At 49.7% G+C, this 20,099-nt stretch overlaps 1 protein-coding gene across 1 annotated transcript in view; it reads right to left on the bottom strand.

The window, feature by feature from the left end:
- Positions 1–20,099, bottom strand: part of Csmd2 (CUB and Sushi multiple domains 2) — a 547,489-nt gene that overhangs the window by 26,219 nt on the left and 501,171 nt on the right. Inside the window, exons 49-55 of the mRNA XM_055610909.1 lie at positions 17,250–17,438; positions 12,697–12,882; positions 11,593–11,787; positions 10,130–10,303; positions 8,750–8,923; positions 4,426–4,599; positions 2,201–2,389 (exon numbers count right to left, since the gene is read on the bottom strand). Of these exons, the coding sequence (XP_055466884.1) occupies positions 2,201–2,389; positions 4,426–4,599; positions 8,750–8,923; positions 10,130–10,303; positions 11,593–11,787; positions 12,697–12,882; positions 17,250–17,438 (1,281 nt within the window). The remainder of the gene's footprint in view (positions 1–2,200; positions 2,390–4,425; positions 4,600–8,749; positions 8,924–10,129; positions 10,304–11,592; positions 11,788–12,696; positions 12,883–17,249; positions 17,439–20,099) is intronic.

Raw genomic sequence — 20,099 nt, 5'->3', positions numbered from 1 at the left:
GAGGTCTGCACTGTCTGGAGGGGTGGTAAGAGCATCAAAGAAGGACCATGAGGTGTGCAGGCCAGAGGCTAGAATGGACTTGACATTGTGTCTTAGCTACTTTTCTTATTTCTATGACCAAATATCTGGCAAGAAGCAACTTGAGGGAAGAGGGTTTACTCTGGTTCAGTTTGAGGGGACACACTACATCCTGATAGGGACGGCACGGAGGCAGGAATGAGGGGCAGTCGGCCACACTGTGTCTGAGTAGGGAGTGGACAGAAAATGGGACTGGACTACGAAGTCCCAAGGCCTGTCTGTACCCAGCGACCCTCTTCTTGAAGGGAGGTTCCGCCTCTTAAAGCTTCCACCACGTTCACTGGCAGCGCCACCAGCTGGAGACGCAGTGCTGAAACCTGTGAGCCTGTCCAGGACTGTTCCTATTCAAGCCACAGCAGTGTGTAGACGACTGGTTCTCAACCTCCCTAATGCTGTGAGCCTTTAATACAGCTCCCCACGTTGGGGTGACGCCCCAACCATAGAACTATTTTCATCTCTACTTGATAACTGTAAATTTGCCACTGCTATGAATCGTAATGTAAGTATCTGATATGCAGGATATCTGATATGTGACCCCTGTGAAAGGGTCTTTGTCAGGACCCACAAAGGGACCAGGACCCACAGGCTGAGTCCTGCTGGTGTAGGTGAAATGCAGAAGACATGAGACTGGGGCACTGGGAGCCAGGTCACGGTGGAACATTCCGATTTTATTCTACACATGACGGGAAGCCACCTGAGGGACATGACTTGGCTTATGCTACAACAGGATCACCCTGGTTGCGCTGTGGAGGAAGGACTGGGGTGAGGCTGCCATGAAGCTGTTTCGATGGTTCCAGAAGACACGCTCGTGGCTTTGATTGAGTACCGGGGCGGGGGAGGAGAATTTCCACAGTCACAGTATCTACCATCCAAACAAGGGCACAAGGCAGGACACTCATGGTGGGAAGGACAGGGGAACAGGGGACCCCTTGTTATGGTCGGAAGCCACCAAAGCTGGCAGCCTGGCTGACACGCCGTATGCAGGTGAAATAACTTGTCACCGTGCACGGGCTGCATGGCCATGGCAGGGTCCCCAGGCAAGGGAAATGTGGGCAGGGAGCAGTGGTACCAGTCTCCTTGCACACCTAGAAACTAGGGGCTTTGGAGAAAGTCACCCAGACTTGACGTCTCACAACAGCTGTATGTCTCACAAAGAGAGGGACGGTGGTGATGGCCACTATCTAAAAGCAAGAATGCCTCAGGACTGTTAGAAAGATGGGGAGAGAGTGACCCACAAGCTTCCCCGTCAGCAGCAAGAGCGCAGAGACCCGAGGGCGCAGCTCATTTCATAAGATTGTAAGGCTAGCATCCAGTGTTAGGGAAGTGAGCTTTGCTTTTCTCTGTATTGTCCCTGTAACTTCTCCTAACAGTAGTTAATGCCGCTGTCACTTAGGGCGAAGCCTCATGTACCAGAGCGTGAACCAGTGCTCTGGGTTTGTCCACGCAGTCTTTGAGCAACCCTGTGAGATGGTTATCCCCAGCATTTTAAAGAGGAAGAAGCCGTAGCTCTGGGAGGGCATCGGACTTCCCCCAAGCTCTGCGGCTGGTCCAGTGATGATGCTTGGAGTCAGCGTCCATGCTGACCTGGGTACTGGCATCCAGACCCACCGGCAGTTTTGCTTTGGTCCTCCTGAGGAAAGGCATGTCTTGTGTGCTGGCTAAAACTGATTGTCAACGTGGCAAAATCTAGAATCTCCTGTAAGACAGCCGCTGGGCATGTCTGTAAGGAAGTCTCTGGACTGAATTAAGTAAAAGGGAAAAAGCCCATTCTAACTGTGTGTGGTGCCACTGCGGGGCCTGGGGTCTCGGACTAGGTAGAGAAGGAGAAAATGAGTTGAGCAGCAGCGTTCGTCTCTCTTTGCTTCCTCGCTGCGGCTGCAGTGTGACCGGTGGCCCAGGACTCTTGCCACCATGACTTCCTCGCCACAGTGAACCGTACCCTCAGATTCTGCTTTTGCCATACATTTTGTCGCTGCGACAGGAAGGGTGACTAATACATGCTATCTTCCTGGAAAAGCCAGAAAGGGTTAAAACGGAGACACAGCCAGCTCTAAAGGGGAGGACACTCAAAGGATTCCTGGGAGTATGGCAGTACCTGCTTGAAGCAAATGGCTCTACTTACAGAGACACTGTGGGCGGGGCCGGTCCCAGGTGCCATCTGCCTGGCAGCTGAGGGCAGGTGTGCCCAGGAGGTAGAAGCCGTGGTTGCACTGGTAGGACACGGTGGTGCCGAAGCTGAACCTGTGGGGGCCGCTGGCGTGGACTTGCCTGACACTGTTCTCCTGGTGCCCAGGGTCCGTGCAGTTGATGACTGGGAGGGATTGAAAAGCGACAGTGAGACGCTGAGATTTGGCTGTGCAGGATTTTCTCAGGCTCTGAAGTGAGAACTCAGAGGTCTAAACAGACACTTCTCAGTCCAGCCAAGTCTCCAGATCAAAGCCTGACAACAAAGTGGATCCTGCCTGGGAGGCTGGTCTGGTCCTGAGACTGTGGCCCTTCTTCTCTGCCTCGGTCACTCGGTCACGGATTAATCCTCCATGTCCAGGTGGCCGTCACCTCCCCTAGGAGCCTGCCTCCCTTCCTAGACCACTCAGTCTTTCTCCCTCGGTGCCCCCAGTGCTGACTGTTGGCCCATGTTAGCTTGTTTCCATCCATGCAGACCCCAAGGGCCTGTCTTGTCTCCATGGGCCGGACCCCTGACATAAGGTGGCTCCTTCCCAAAGTCTATCTGCTGCAAGGCAGACACATCTATCCCGGCTTGACTGGCACTTGATCTCTTTCTGAAACCATTTTAGTCACTTTGATGAGCATTTCAAATAAGCCTCAGTGTCCTGGAGGACTCAACTGGCTTTAAAATGAGCAAGGGTTTCCAAAGAAGCTTTGCTCAAATTCAGCGTGTTTAGAATAATGACAATATTCATCATAATTCATCCATACTACGTGCTTTGGCTTTCAAATGCTTTCATGTGCATCTCATTACCGGAGTAGAATACAGCGGGAAAAGCATGGGTGTGTTTTCATTCTGTGAATTGAGGTATCTACTATTAAATGTGTGTACACAGACATGCTGTATGTGGATGCAGGACAACCTCGTATGATATCCTCAGGACCATTGCCCACCTCCTCGGAGAAAGAGCCTCTCCCTGGCTGGAGCTCAGCACGCAGGCTCCACCGGCTGAAGCGAGCCCCTGGGACCTGCCTTCCTTCACCTTCCTAGTGTGAGGTCACAGGTTTGCCACCACACCTGGCCATTAGCCATGGCTCTAGAACTTTGGCTCAGGTCCTCATGGCCCTTAGGCAGCTGCTTTAACGCTGGGCTCCCTGACACCCCCCCCTCCCCTAGCCCTAAGGTATTTGCTTGACCTTTGATGAGTCTCTCTGAGGCTTCACTGCTGTACTGTTGTAAAAAGCCCGTCAAGGCTGTTCTGGGGTTATCCGGAATAGTTTACCTGGAACCAGAAGAGCCTCTGCCCAGGCCGTTTCCTGAGTTTCTGATTTCCCCTCTGTACCTCTTACCTTCCACTATTGCATCTTCACCTCGATTCCTAGACTCTTTTGCACTTGCTTCTCATCCCAGTTCTGCTGTGTAAATTTCTTCCTTATCAACAGAGCTCTACACGATGTGGTTGCAAAGAAGCCACAACAACAGTTTCGAAACCATGAGGACAGACCAAGATGTTGCTCGGAGACGACACAACCTCTAAACTCCTTGTCCATGTGAGGAAAGGCCCCCTGTGCTCACGCACACACACACACGTACACACACACACACACACACACACACACACACACACGCAGGCACACAGACAGGCATCTACATGCAAGTATGCATACACATGCAAGCAGGCACACAGAAAGATAGACACACAGACAGACAGACAGACACATGTGTGCATGCACACACACATACACATATATGCACAGACACAATCACATTCATACAGACAGATACACGTATATATACATATATGTACACAGACAGGCAGGCAGACAGACACACACAGACACACACAGACACACACAGACACACAGATACACACACACACACACACACACACACACACACACACTGGGGCATTACATGATGATGATAAATTACTTGCTCTATGAACTAAATAAGGCTTGCAAGATGAAACTGTTGATTTGCTCATATGACCCCTGGTAAAATGTTACACAACTATAGCTAGAGGTTAAGAGTCTCCATTTATGACCCTTCTCTGTCCCTAGAGTTCCTTGCACGAGGGATACTAATATTGAGACTGAATTCCATGGCTTGGCCTCCTGGGCCATAGGCGCTCAGACTGCTGGGGTGGCGGGGAAGAGAGCAGGGCAGGAAGGGTGACTCACTTCTGCAGGTAGGCAGCGTGTCACTCCACTGCCCGCTGGCCAGGCACTGGGACCTGGCTGCCCCCTCGGTTATGTATCCTGGGTTGCAAACAAACTTGACCACGTCATTGAGGTTGAACTGGCTGCCTTGAGTGAGGCCGTTGACTGGATTGCCTGGGTGTCCACAGGTGATTGCTGCAATCGGAACAGAAGACAGGTGAGCCCACCAACTCTTCCACACCCCCACATCAGCCTCTTCGAACCTGACCTGCATCTGTCTCCAGGGAGGGCAGGTTTTTGCCGGGTCGTTGAGGTGGTGGGATAGGAATGAGTATGCTCTTGCAGGTAGAGTTATGTGCCAACCTTGTACCCACTGGGCAAAGGATCATGACACTCTCACCCAAGCTAAAATATCATCCAATCTCATTCAAAAGTGAAGCGAACACTACGCACGATGACCTAAGGAGCCCTGACCTTTAGGGGGAGACAGACCGGAAAGTCTGCAAAGGGAACTGAGGAGGGATCAGAAACAGCCTAGCCTAGCTTGGCATGAGGCACGGAGTCAGCCCCAAGCCTCCAAAGAATCTCAACTAGTGACCCAGGCATGTCTTCTGCTGTCGTAGGCATAGGTCACTGCCTCCCACTTACTCCCAGGCTGCAGGCCCTGTCCAGGGACAGCGGGAGCAGCCGCTGGCGTTCAGTGCCACCTCGTGGGCACTGCTCTGCTCCCAGGGTCCTGCACTTGCCACCTGCTCTGGACATCTGACATCCTGTCTCCTGGCCTGAATCTTCCGGTAGCAGGGTTTATGACCAGGTTCTCTCTGGCTAGGGCAGAGAAATGCTGGGAGCAGAACTGGATTCAAACTTTACAGTGTGGGCTTTTGCTGCCAAGGAGAGAAGAGTAGGCGGCGGTGATGCTTAACTTGAGCTGTCAACTTCACTGAGTGGAGGAATGCCCTGGAGATCAGAAAAAGCACATGGGCTGTGTGCCTCTATGAGGGCGTGCCCAGAAATGAGACCAGGAGGGTTTTGACCCAATTGACTGGCCAGTAATCCCTTGATAAAATGATAACACTATGGCAGTTGGGAGACTGTGGAAAGGAAGAGGCTGGGTCTAGATGGAGGAAGTACATCATTAAAGGCTTTTTCTAGCAGCTCTGGCCTCTTCCTGTATTGCCCTTTGCCTTCTTTAGGCTAGGCAGGCATTCTCGATCCAGGCCTCAGCGTTGGGGATTTTCATGTGAATCTCCTGGGTGCAATGAAATGTGTTTTGTATAGACACATCTGGAGGGATGGGCCTCCCCTTCTGTAAAACCAACACTGAAGAGGCTGTTAAGATTGGTTTTAGACATTGCTGTGGAGCAACCAGCTTATGTCAGATGCCCTGTTCTGTGTGAGGAGCTAGAGGGAAACAGCAATTAAAAACAAAACTTTACCTCATAATAGTTAAGAACAAACCCCTGCATTTTGCATAAAGGCTCACTTTCGGGAACTCTAAAAAGTGAAGAATTTTCCAAATTACTTGTAGGCAGCAGAGGATAATGGTGGCTGTGTAAATCTGCCCAAATGCAAATTAACAAGAACAAACAAAAGAACAGGAAACCCAGGTCTGCAGCAACCAAGACAGGGATGGCCAAGGGCTTTAAAACGCTTTGAAGCTGAAGAATGAGCACACTGAGGCACAGCAGCCCCGAGCCAGATCTTTAAACTGTAATCCAAGAGAATGCTTGAGGAACAGGAGTGGGATGGATACTTTCAGAGAGCCACAGTACAGCCAGGGAAACTGTGTTGTAGCATTCAACCCTCGGAGAAATATCAGACTTCAGGGGCCAGGTGAAGAACAACCACACCCTTCCTGAAAACCAGCTAGAGTGAAGCTAACACTGTATTGCTAAAAGCTGAACGCTCAGACAGACTGTTGATCCATGACTACTCGGGGAAGGGTTGAGTGGAAGAAGAAAATGCTGGTGTGATGACTCAAAGTTGCAGTGACATAGGACAGGACAGCAAAGTCTAGGGGTCCAGTGTCTACAGTTACCAGTATGTATGGAACAATGGAAGTTTCCCAAAAGAGCAGACTTCAGGTATGCTTACCACACACCCGCAAAGGAAAGGAGATGATACTGTGATTTACTGCACAGCTGTCATCATTTCCCCAGGGAAATGCACACTGAAATATGCTTAAATAAGTACAACTTAAAAAAAGGTGAAGCAGCAGGGTGTGGCGGTGCATGCTTTTAATCCCAGTACTCGGAGAAGCAGAGGCAGGTGGATCTCTGTGAGTTCAAGGATAGCCTGATCTACAAAGTGAGTCCAGGACAGCCAAGGCTACACAGAGAAACCCTGTCTCAAAAAACAAAACAACAAAAAAATAAAGGTGAAGAACACACACACACACACACACATACACACACACACACACACACAGTAACATACACTGCAAAAATTATGATGGAGGAATAGTTTTAGAAAATCAAAGAAATAACCTGTGATCCAGGATTTGTGGCCAATCTAGCTGCCTTTTAAAGGACGGGAAATAGAACAGAGTTGAGAACATTCAAGTACCCCTTTGTGTGCTAGTATGTGGCTATTACACCAGCACCCAGGAGGCGGAAGGACAAGGATTGCGAATTTGGGGCTACATAAGCAGACCCGTCGTAAAAAAAAAACAATGGCTGGGGACGCAGCTTATGGTAAAGTGCTTGTATAGCACATATCAGGTCATGAGTTTGATCTGTAGCACACACACACACACACACACACACACACACACTCACTCACTCACTCACACACTAACTCACCACCACCAACCAGCAGCAGCATATACACACACCAAACCACCACAACAACCCATGGAGAAACTTGAAAAATACTATGCAAAAAAGTTGTATTGAATATTCTATTAAAGGCTGAACTTGACCTTACTAAGAAGTAATCGGGAAGGCTTCTGCAGTGTTGGTGATGAATTTAATTATAGGTCCAAGAATAAAGCAAAAGGTGGGGGGAGGGATTATAATTCTAATATGTGAACTCCATAGTAAATGCTCTCAGCCCTGACAGGAGAGAAGAAATGCCACTGAGAACGAAAACGGGAGAGAGGAACACGTGTAGCCATTATGTGGAAGTTCAGGGATACTAGTGTTTGCAAAATAGATAATGAACGGTTGAATGGAAGAACAGGGAACTGACGGTATTACAGTGTGACAGGCAAAGGTCAACATCAGAGACCCAAATATAACAGAGAGCATGCCATAAACACAGAAAACACAAGAGAAGTAGGATCAAGCATGTAAGACTATCAACCTATGTGCCTGACTTTAACCTATGGACAGGGAGATTTTCATGTTGGCGTGTGAGAGTGTAATCTAATGTGTGTGCCTGTTTTTCAGGGATGGTGACGGGTGTGGGATCTGAATTCTAAGTCTGGAACCAACAAAATGAAAACTTAAGCTAAAACGCATTAAAAGTGATGAAGATCCTTTTTAAGGGTGAGAGGTCACAGTTTACAACAGATCTATAATAGTTGTGAATGTAGATGGACCACACAACATGGCAACCACCTTCAGGAAATGCGAGGAAGAATGGAAACGCATTGATAACAGAAAACTTTAAACATGTCTTTCAAAGAAAATAGCTCAAGTGGGCAAAATACAGAAAAAAAATGGAGGACATAATTCATAAAGTACACCTTAGGAATACATGTGCACATATGTGTAGCAGAATTACCCACAATGCTTTTCTTCTCAAATGCACATGGAACATTCGTGATGATTGACCAACTGTTTACTCACAAGAAAAGCATCGGTGAGTTTCAACAAGTAGAATTATTGTGCATAATGAATATAAGATAAAAGCAAAAAAAAAAAAAAAAAAGGCCCCTTGGCTTAGAAATTGAAAACATTTCCTAAAATCTTCCAGGTGTGGGGACAATTAATGACAAATTTAAAAAGCATTTATTATTAGTATGGATGAGATATAATTAACAGTTGATCAGAAAAAAATTTCTAGCTCCAAATACTTACAGGCCATAAAAATAAGACAAAATGAAAGAGGGAAAATACGTGGTTATTTGTAAACGCTTCTGTCACTTGCTTACTGTATATGCCTAGGTGTGGTACAATTCACACACAAACGAGAAAACGGACAAGAGAAGTGAGGCAGAAGACATCAGAAGGGATGATAGAAACAGTCGTTAGTGACGCAGGGACCTGAAGACGTAGATGTAGCGATCACATCTTCCGGGAAATAGCGTATACGAAACCTTTAGCTAACCTAATCACGAGGTAAGGGAGGAAGTCCGTGCTGACCGAGCCCCATGAGCAGGGAGAGCGGATGGCGTACTTACGCACACAGAAAGGGGTCCTGCCCGACCAGTGATGGTCCTGCTGGCAGATGCGCACAGACATGCCGATCAGGCGGAAGCCGGCGCTGCACTGGTACACCACGCTGCCCCGGTAGTTGAAGTTTTCTCCGTTGATGTGTCCGTTGACGATGGGCTCCGGGGTCCCGCAGTGTCCAGCTTTGGTGGGATGGGGGAAGAGAGTCGGTAAAAGAGGGACTTCTGGAGGGTGGGGTAGAGCTTTAGTGGGGTGGGAGGGAAAGGGGCAAACAGTCAGCCGTGCTGAGTTCGTTTTCCCCACCCGCCCTTGGAGGACAGCGCTCCAGGAGTGAGTTCAGGAACTCTGTATGTGACAGCGATGGTATTGTGGGCTTGGTGAACCCCAACATCAAAGTTGCAGTGCAATGGCCGTCCTGGGCTCTGTTTCTGTGGCTGTACACAGGTGGGGAGGTACCACTTCCCCCAGTCTCTGGGATTGCTATGGTTTGAGTAAGTCCCCCAAGGCTTCCTGTGTTGAAAGCTTGATGCCCAGCCTCTAGGACATGGGGAGGAAATTAGGTCATGCCCCTAGAGCATAAGTCCTCTGCTCCTGATTCTGCCATGATAGGGATCATGGGCCAACAATTTCAGAACTGTGAACCAAGATCAATCTTTCCTTCCTATATATTGATTACCTCAGGTGTTTTGTCATTGTGATGGAAAGATGACAAAAGGACCAAAGCTGGGTACCTATAGTCTGTCACACACTATAAGAGCCTAAATAAAGCCATCATAGCTTATCCTGCCGATGACAAGTATGCAAAACCGGGTGCTTGCTGAAATTCACCCTTTTTTGTGAGTGGCAGCTCACTGAGCTCCTTTTATTAAACGAAGCTAGGGCACAGTAGATTCCTGGCATTCCTCTGGTTCCTCTGACTGTGCAGCAGTAACTCGTAACTGTATCCCAAACAAGTGCCCAAGAAAGAGGCTACTGGACATGACTGCCCGTACCCTGGAGGTCACTAGCATGTATACCAGGAACAGATAACCCAGTGTTCCCTTTTCTACTTTGTAAGCTAGTTGTTTGTAAATGCCCCTGTCATTTTCTTAGTGTATATGTATGTGTATTATAATGTACACATATATGGATACATTTAAATAATTCTCTAAGATATAATATAAAGAATATTTTAGGTGCATTTTAAGAATGTGTTCCTCTAGGGTGACTGCCATCCTAATTAGATGAGCAGGCAGCCTTTCTGACTAGAGTGTAGACCCTCAAAGACTGGTCTTCTCATTCTTTTGAATTCCCCAAGAGAAGCTAGTCAAGGCGGGTCTCTGAAAGCTGGTGCTTGGAATAAGGACTTTTTGAGAGCAGGAAGATAGGATGGGCCTGGGGCCACTTACCGAGGCAGCGGACTTCAGAGCCACTCCAGAGCCCATTAGCCATGCACTCCCGCACCCTGGAGCCCACCAGCGTGTATCCAGAATTGCAGGAAAAGATGGCGGTTGCCCCGTAGACGGACATTGTTCCTATGCGGTGCCCACTCGGAGGTGTGGGGAGCTCTCCACAGGAAATGACTGGAAAGATCATAAAAGTCTCAGTAAACCGGTCCCAAGATGGGGGACCTGCGACGTTCACTGAGCAAGATGGAAGACAATAATGACCCAAAGCCAAGAACCGCCTAGCCTTACTCTCCTGGGGTGTGGCTGGAATGGATGACGCTGACTTGCCCCCATTCCCAGGACCCCTGGAGGTGCTGGCTGTGTGCCCAGGTTCCCTCTCTGGAGATAAGGCTCAGGCTTGCATGCTTGTAAAGAACGCCATAGGTGGCTGAGGTGGGACGGTGAGTCTGTGGCGTGTTCGGGGCAGACAATGGCATCAGTCTTGTCCTCTACTGCTGAGCCAGGTGCAGCCTCTCGTCCTTCTAAGGGAGCATGCTGACAGCATCTGGCTGATGTGCAAGGGGAACTCTGACTACCAAGACTGTGTTGCAGCGAGGCTGCCTCATACTCATGACCGACACTGCCGTAATCACGGCGGGGTACACCGTAGGGCCCATGGCCTTCACATCCACTCTGCGGGTGACCCTAAGAACACACACTGGTTCGCCTGGGCCTCGACTGGTCTTTGAGGCTCAAAGAACTAAAGAAAAGCAATTAACAAGGAAGAGGAGGCAGACAGATTTAGGGGGTCCTCCATGCTGCCTCTTGTCTCGTCTCTCTAGTAGATTCTGAGCTTCTGGAAGGCAGGAGCCACACTCTAGTTTTTAAAAATCATTGTGTATGTGTGTGTGTACATATACATGGGTGGAGGTCAGAGGTCAGCTTTAAGTATCTGTTCCTCCCCTTCTACCTGGTTTGAGACAGGGTCTCATTGTCCACATACACCAGGCTAGCTGTCTCCTGATCTTCCAGGGATACCTTTCTCCCTGCCTCCGGTCTTGCCATGGGCGTGCCAGGGTCACAGATGCACTCAGCACTGCGACCGGCTTTCACACGTGTGGGGAGGATATGAACCCAGGTCCTCGCATTTGCATGGCAAACTCTACCCACTGATCTGAGTCCTCAGGCAGGCCACATGCCTTTATCTTTGTACCTTTCTGGCACCTGGCATATAGCTGGGCCCTAATGAATGAATGAATGAATCAGTGCTGGCTGAGCCAGAAGATTAGGGACAGGAGGCCTTTCCTAAGATGAGACAGTGCTAAGAAACAAGCCTTTCCCCAGCTCCAGATTCTGGGTGAGTGTCAAGAGGTACTCTGCCCTCATGGGTGGGGGTGAGGAACCCCTCAGTCTACTCCATGTATGAGATACTTCAGGTAGGAAGCACCATGCAAAAGGGCCCATCCCGTCCTTCCTGGGCTTACTCTGGCAGGTGGGCATGGACTCTCCTAGGCTCCATCTACCGTTGGCCTGGCAGCGGATGACCCTCTGGCCAGTGTAGTAGTAGCCGGGGTCACAGATGAGCATCAGCTGGGCCTGGAACTGGTACTGGGTCTCGAAGATGAGCCTCCACCGGCCGTGCTCCACACTGATGCTGCTGATATCGGGACAGGTCACAGCTGGGAGAGCAAGGAGCAGGGAAGGGCGTTAGCTCATTGATTAGAGAAGACACCGCAGGGGTCTAGAACACGGGATCGTGGAAACTCAGTGCAGTAGTAACTACCCCAGGAACATCCGGTCCCTGGGCAGGTCTGATGGATGAATGGAGAGGGAGGAGGAGGGTGCTGCAAGTTGGGGTGCACAGATCTGTAAAATGGAGTAACGAGACTGCTGTTTCGCCAGTGTTGGTTGCCAGATGTGGACTGCACGTTCTATTTAGTCAGTTTTTAGGACCCCCTCCCCCCCCCTTTCTTTTTTGGACAGATCTCAAATAGCCAAGGTTAAGGGTGGCTTTGAACTTCTGATCCTCTTGCCTTCACTTCTGGGGTGATGGAATTTCAGGCAAGCAAGATCCTTGGCTTATGTTGGGGAAGTGCTATTAATTGAGGTGCAACCCTGGCTGGGGATCTCTATTATTTTTTTCAAGAGAAGCCGGAAGCCTGAATATTTATTTAAATTTTCTTGATTATAAAACGTTAAGGAGTAATATGCACACATATATATGTACATTTTAAATTAAGCAAACAAAATCAAAGTCTGTATCATTGGACCGAAAATGGCTCATTGTTTGTCCTTTGGTCCCAAAATTGTCACTTGAGTTCTGTGATCAAGGGACATTCGTGCAGCTTTCTGGTCATCCCAGGTGGTTTATTAAAATGCCCCAGAGCATGACAGTCCTTCAGTGTGCTGGCAGGACCTTGCAATGGGGACCACGGTTGACAGATGGCCACTCTCAACCTCCCGCGTCTCCTAACCCCCACACACAGGCTCTCAGCTCTCTATTGAACTTGAAGCCCAGGCCTTACAGGTGGCTCCGAAGCTGTCCACCCAGCATCTCCTGCCCCTGCCCCCACTGTCCCTGGACTCACGGTCACACTGTGGGGGAACATTGTTGTTGCTCCACAGGCCGGTGTCCAGACACTCTGCGGTGGCCTCAGCACCCGTCTGCAGGTGGTAGCCTTCATTGCAGCTGTACGCAGCCTTGGTCCCCACCGTGTACTCCTTGCCAAACACAATTCCATTCTTGGGGGCATCAGGGAGACCGCAGGAAAGAGCTGGCGGAGGAGAAAGGATGTCGTGGGCATTCCTGACGCAAGATGGTCTGAGAACATACTTTCCCTTCCCTCGGGAAGGCCCTCAGACTTAGAGGAAACACTAACAAACAGCAAAAGCCCCATGAAGAGAGACATCACGTGACCCATCATCAGAGATAAGGAAGATGAACATATCGGAGGATAGGACGGAGCCAGGCGTGTGCTCACAGATTAAATGTAGGGAAAGGGCTGCGGGGGCAGACCTTCCTTCATTCTGCCACAGGTGTAGTGTCAAGGCTCTCACACCCAAGCCTCTCTGTTTGCCGAGAAGAGCCAAGCGTCCCCTCCTCTTGAAGGTGTGGGCCAGAATCCCTCGAGAGGGTCAGGGATGCCAAGGTGGGGGTTAGCAAACAAAGGGATGTTCTTTTTAATACAGAATTCACACTAAAGCTTATTTAATTAATTTGTGTGCATATGTGTGTATGTGTGCGTGTGTGTGTGTGTGTGCATTCACGAGTGTGCTTGAGCATGTACACTTGCATGCATGGGGGTGTCAGAGGAAAACTTGCGGGCGTTGGCTCTCTTCTTCTATCGTGTGGGTCAGGCGGGTCAAACTCAGGTTGTCGGGCTCAGCGGCAAGTGCCTGTACCCACTAAGCCTTCTCATTGTCCGTAGAATCAAGGCTCTCTCCACGTGAAGGATGCCTGGCTCATCCCTGCTGTACATGCAGATCCAGATGCTACCCATGGGAAAAACCTCACAGGCAAAGGCAGTTAACACACATTAATGGAACTCGCCCCCCTGCTACCTAGCTTTCACTTTTAAAATACGGACCATCAAATGTTATTCCACAGATGAAGAGCGACAGTAGTGTCAATGTGATTGACAAAAAGGCTAAAGACCCGGAGAAGATCAAGCGGCGCGTGACGTGAAACGAGAACAGAGCCTTCTGCGGAAAGACAGCAAAGGAAGGGCCCCTCCAGACTGTCAACATACACACTGAGCAAGGGGGTCCGTTAGTAAAAACAACAAACTTGCCAGAGTGAAGACCCAAAAGACAGACTGAAAACAAGAGAAGGGGGCTGAAGGTTGAAAGGATCAGTCTGGGAGGTCGGATGTCCAACTGCTCAGAGCTCCAGAAATGGAGAGCACAAAGTGGGTGGCTTGACAGAACTAACCTGGGCATTTCTGGGAGCTGAAAGAAGACACAAGTCTTCAAGCTGAAAAGGAACCTTTGAGAGGTAGAGGGGAACCTGGCAAGGATGGGAACCAGACTGACCTCAGACTTCTCATCGACTGTAGCAGGTATCCAAAGAAAACGGAACAGTGACTTCAGACTTGTGAATGAAACGATTTATAACCTAGAATTTAATCTGGCCACCCTACTAAGCCTATATGAGGGCAAAACTGCTGGCATCTTCGTGCACTTAGAGACGTAGGAATCTAGCTTCTCATGAATCCCCTCTGAGGAGTTTACTTGAGCGGATTCTCCACCCAAACCGATATGAAAACCAAGAAAGAGATCGCAAAACTGGCGTTTCTATGGAAAACTAAGGAATTCAAATAAATGGGGTGTGAAGGTGGTACCTCAGACATATACAACAAACAGTATGGCAAGGCCTGTGATTTGATGCATTGTTAGTGAAGGAATATGCAGGAAAAATGGTAAATGAGAGTTGAGTATTTCGTATGACTCCTTACTCACTGCCCCCACAACCGCTAGTCTGGAGCTGAGGCCTCCTTCCTTCACGTCCAGAATAAGCTCCGGCAGAGGGCAGGCCTCGGATGGTGGCCAAGATGATGCCTGATTCTGCTTAATTTTCCAGAATTTCCAACAGCTCTGGAGTAGGACTCCATTATGACAAGGGAAGGTTGGCTGTCTAGGGGTTAGGGAAGTATTTGGAATACAAGACAGGAAAAAGATTCAAAAGTTGGTTATAGAACCAAAAGATGGGGGAGGGGAGGAGTTGACAGCAATATAGGGCTCAGAAGGAAAGAGTAAGCAGGAAGCACTCAAGGATTAATGTCCAAACAGCAAGCCCGAGCCAGAATGGGTCTGGGTGAGCTAAACCATCACAGTGGACCATGGTTTAAATTATTAACTAACTGCCCTGTTGGCTTGAGCCTCCTGGGCAGAAATACCAGATCCTTGCAGGTGGTCTGCTTGGAGAATGGACCTAAGAGACCGAGCAGAGGCAGAGGCAGCAGGACCTTCTCATAGCCCTGGCCTGACGCCATCTGGCGTAGACAGCTGGTGAGAAAACCAGGTGAAAACTGCCCAGCTGAGAAGCTCATGGCTCAGCCCGAGTGTCCTGACCCCAGAGGCTGGAGGGCCAGTCCATGGGTAGGAAGTGCCCGGAGAGAAAAAGCACAAAGTCTTTGAAAGTCGTGGTGGGATGAGGTATCTATGGGAGAGTGGACACAGAGAGGTAGCTGGCTGAGAGCGGGGTGTGGGGAGGATCAAAGTCATTTGGGGTACATAGTGTCTCACAAAGAAGAAGAAGCCGTGGCTTGGAGGTAAGGACAGAGAACAAACAGAATGGCAGGCTCCTCCAGTTCCTAAGATACGCCGAAAGTGGTGGCAGTGGGGAATCGATGCCCTCTATTTGTGAAAGGACCCGCTGTAGATGCTTTCAGGAGATCCCTCATCTCCGAGGAGGAGGAAGCGAGGCGAGCCTGCCGGCTAGTAAGTGGGAGCATTTGCTTCTTGGTTGGTCCTCTGGAATAGGAAAGAAAGGGCCTGAAGAAAGCTAAGGGCGGAAAGTAGACGGTAAGAGGACACAGGCCGAGAGGGGTGGGGGAGACCTAACGGAGGCCAGACACTCGGAAGTTTCCAAATGGATTCTGGAATAGATCTGTCAGTGCTGATGTGGCTGGAGACACCGAGAGTGACGCCGACGACATCCGCTCTTTGTGACAGCCAGCCCCTCTGCAGAATATTAATAACACATCTTTGGTCTTTTCCAGAGAAGTCACGGGCAAGGAGGTTGCAAGGGTCAGAGGTGACAGATGTCATTAAAGACTTCAGCACACTGAGGACTAAGAGAAGAAAGATCAAACAGCAGTGCCATTGCCTCCTTTGTCGGCAGTGGGCAATGCTTTCCTTCTCTTCCTCAGTGCAGCACATGATGCTGAGACTCAGAAAATAGCGCTTTCACTGCCGCTGGGAGAAGCGTACATGAGGACGAAATCTGGGCAGGGCACAGGGCATCAAGAGCTGTAAATTCTGTGTATGCCACAATCCAACAATCTCCTTCTTGGGAATTTCATTTGAGGAAATAAATAAGAATGCTCCTAACGACAGAGTCACAACGATATGGAAACAAAAGACACAGAAACTCAAACAATCCACAGTAGGACATGACACTTAAGTAAGTGTCAGTTTTCCCATCATGCTATGCAGCCATCGACAACCATGACAAGTGAGTACTGGCGATTATCTGAAAGATGCTGATTGGTATTTAGAAGAAATATATTGAATTATTAACAGTGGTGATCTCATGGCAGAACTGCACTCCATTTTCACGCTTTTCCTTGGTGTTACCTGTTACTCTTGCCTTTTCGGATTTCTAGTCCGGAAGTGCACTGCTTTATTTTTGTGAGTATGTATATGTGTGTTCAAGTGCATATATGTGGGGGTGGCATGTGGAGGCCAGAGGCCAGCCTTAACTCTGGTTCCTCTTGGTACCATCTTAGGTTTGCAAGGCAGCATCTTCCTTCTGCCGGGGGCTCACCAAGAAGGCCAGGCCGGAGCCTCAGAGATCCTTCTGTGTCTGCCTCCCAGGCAATGAGATCACAAGCATATGTCCTGGCTTATTTATATGGATTCTGCAAGACCAAACTCAGGTCCCAGGCATGCAACGCAAACATTTTTCTGACTGGACCATCTCTCTAGCCCCAGTGATTTTTATTTATTCATATTGGTGTTTATTGATTATACAAAGCAAGGAATTTCATCCTGACAAAAACATGTGTTCTTGTAATGGGAAAAGCACTCATAAATTTCCGGGGTTTGCTTGACTCATTTGCTTTAGGAGCCAGACCCCGTGCCTGTGCCTTCTTGCCTTGGGAGTCCTTCTTAGCTGCTAGGAAGAGGCAGATCCCTTCGTACTGTGGGGTTCCCAACACCCCCCTGAGACAGCACTTCCTCTTCCTGTCACTTCATGCCTCCTATCACCTCTCCCGTGGTGCTGGAAATGGAGCCCACTACGCAGCTGTCATTCCCAGCGCTGGAGATGCAGAGAGCCTCAGTAAATAAATGTTTGCTGAAGGAATGATCTGTCACCAAACCCTGGGAGGCTCACACGTGGCTTGGACTGCTCCCGAGACCAGCCCAAGGTGACTTGGAGCTGAGCCACTTTGTTGCTACTTCAGTCCCTGCTGCTCACCTTGACAGAGAGGGATGGCCTCACTCCACAGGTGGTAGCCTTGGGGGTGCCGGGTGCAGATGGCCATGCTGTGTCCCACCAAACGATAGCCCGTGTTGCAGCCAAAGTGGATGGAGCCGCCTGGCTGGGTGGTTGTCTGGCCCAGGATGAAGCCGTGGAGTGGAGTCTTAGGCAGGCTGCAGTAGGGAGCTGAGGAGTGAGAAGATGTTCAGTGGAGGAGTGTCCGAGAACCACCGCTGAAGCGGGCAGGCTGTCCCACACCGGGCCTGCTTTCCCCCGTCACATTTCTTCAACCACTGCCAAGTTCTTTGCTACTTAGGGCTGAGTGGCTGACACTGAACGAACGACAGCTAAGTAAAGCCAGAACAGGATTGAACAAGACAAATCAAAACCAAGGGTAATTGAAGACTATAACGACGACGACCCGCTCTGTGAATCACAGGCTTCCCGAGTGCAGCCTGGGTCGCTTTCAAAGCCCCGGGATCTGCAGGTGACCTTGCGAAGCGAGGCTGCTTTCCTAAACGTACAGTGGCCAGGCATCGCCTTCTGTGACTTAGGACAAGTCACTGGAGCTTGTGTAGCTCCAGTTTCCTCCCCGGTATTAGCTCCCTCATAGGTGCTAGCGTGATTTAAAAGACGAGACAATGTTGCTAAGCTTCCCAGTGCAGCGCAGGGCACTTAGTGCTCAATAAATGCTTGTTCTCTGTCATTCTGTTGTGTCGAGGACGCCTAGGGATCTAGGACATACATTTCCCTGCAGGGCTCATTCCTCCTCCCCCCGACGTATGGCTTAACATACTCCATCCATTTATCCAGTAAAGGTTTCTCAAGAGTCCATTAAGCGCCAGCTGCTTTTCTAGTGCTGGGCATGCAGCAGTGAGGGAAGCAGACAAAGGTCCCAGATGGAGGGCATTCACACTGCACTTCCTGCCAGGGATCCGTAGGCTGTGGGACAGTTCTCACTGACAACTTGACGGGGCCTAGCATAATCCTGGGGACAACTCTCTGGGCACAACTGTGAGGGGGTCCCTACAGTGCGCTGATCCACCCTAAATGTAAGGCAGTGCCATCCCATGGGCCGCTCCTAGACTGAGCAAACAGGAGAGAGCCAGCTGGGCACCGGCATTCATCTCTCCTCTGCTTCCTGATCACAAAGGCAATGCGACCAGGTACCTCAAGCTCCTGCGGCCATCGCCTTCCTGTCATCTTGACAGGCTGTGTCCTCGTGCCACACACCAACATAAAACTGCTTCCTCCTTAGGCTGGTTTTGTCAGGCATTTTGTCATAGTGACGAGAAAGAGAGCTAATACTGGTTTGTTCTGTGAGGCTGCGAGAGGAGTATGACCCAGGGGCCTCACATCCAGCCTTGCTTGAGGGTCTCCTGCTGGGGTGAGCAGATTGGAGAAGACACCCTCCTCACACGCTCTCACAGGGAGGCCTTGGACTTCCTGTCTGAAGACTATGACTCTAGAAATGGTGTTTTAAAGATGTGCGCTTGCCTGCTAGGCCTCCTCTGTCATGCGCATCTCGAATCTATGTACCTCCTTCACCTGGGAACGAGAATCCCAGATATAAAAGACACGTAGTCACTATGACAGACACGGGTGCAAGTTACACATGCCTGCTGCATCGTAAGTATTAAGTAGTAATTGCTGTGCTGTGTAACGAATCTCTTTTCTACGTGGCTTAAGTACTGTAATTACAACTGAGTCATTGCTTCTGAACATTCGTCTCTGAGCAGGAAGGCAAAGGGAAATCCTTGGGAGCTCTTAGCTCCAAGTTTAGCAACAGGGGCAGGAAAATGCCGGTTTCCCTTCAGAGGAGCCGCCAGCAGGAACCCCGCCCCGGACTCCTCTGATGGTTATCTTGAGGTTTCTTTTTCATTTTGAGGAAACAGAGGCCCAAACAGTTAAGCGCTTTGTCAACTAACCCTGTTGCCAGCTGATAACGGGATAGATCCCTGATCATGGGGTCATGAGGCTGTCTTTTCCCCAGCCATGGGCATCTGGGAGAGGAGCCTGGGGGTGGAATCTGCAGAGGAAATGAACTTGGAGAGAGTAAAGGCAGGGCTCCCCTCAGCTCCGCCTGGTTGCCTCTCCTCACACCCAGCACTCTACCACGCTTCAGCACGCCCATGGGTCCTCCTAGCTCGGGCTGGTCTTGCAATGAGGAGACCCACTACAAGATATGGACAGATGGTTCTTCAGGCAGAGCGAGGGGACATCCCTCCTAACCAATATTCTTGTGTGTGGACGAATGTTTCCGTGTCTTCAGGTGCGTGTGTGCGCATGTGTGTCGGGGAGATTGAGGTCAACTCAGATGTCACTTGAGATGCTGTCCACCTTAAATTTTTGAGACAGGGTCTCTCCCTGGGACCTGGGGCTCACTGATTAGGCTGTGCTGGCCAGAGAGCTCCAAGGACCCTCCTGCCTCTGCCCCCCCCAGGGGTGGGATTGCTGGTGCATGCTACCACACCCAGGTTCTAACCTGGGTGCTGGGGGTGGGGGTGGTGCTGCTTTTTGTGCTTGTGTGGCAAGTACTTTACTGACAGCTATGTTCCCGGCTCCCTGAAACCACCATTCTTTAAAACTTCATCTAATACTTGTCTGGCTTGCAGGCATGCGGTGGAATTCCCAGGATCTTCAGGTGTTCCCTGCAGCCTGCCAGCGGTTCACTGGACTGCCTTTCAAAGCAGGCACCCAGGATTCAGCTTATGCTTATCAAGTGGATGAGTGGTGCCCACAGCAAGGGTTCAAAGAAAGTCTAGTTTCTCTGTATCACTGTATCCCAGAAATATATGTGTATATATATATATATATATATATATATATATATATATATATATATAT

This window comes from Psammomys obesus, unplaced genomic scaffold (genome assembly GCF_907164565.1).
Source record: "Psammomys obesus unplaced genomic scaffold, mPsaObe1.curated_primary_1811, whole genome shotgun sequence".
Classification (NCBI taxonomy): Eukaryota; Metazoa; Chordata; class Mammalia; order Rodentia; family Muridae; genus Psammomys; species Psammomys obesus.
Note: the sequence above shows the minus strand (reverse complement) of the source record. Positions and strands in the feature narration are given on the sequence as shown.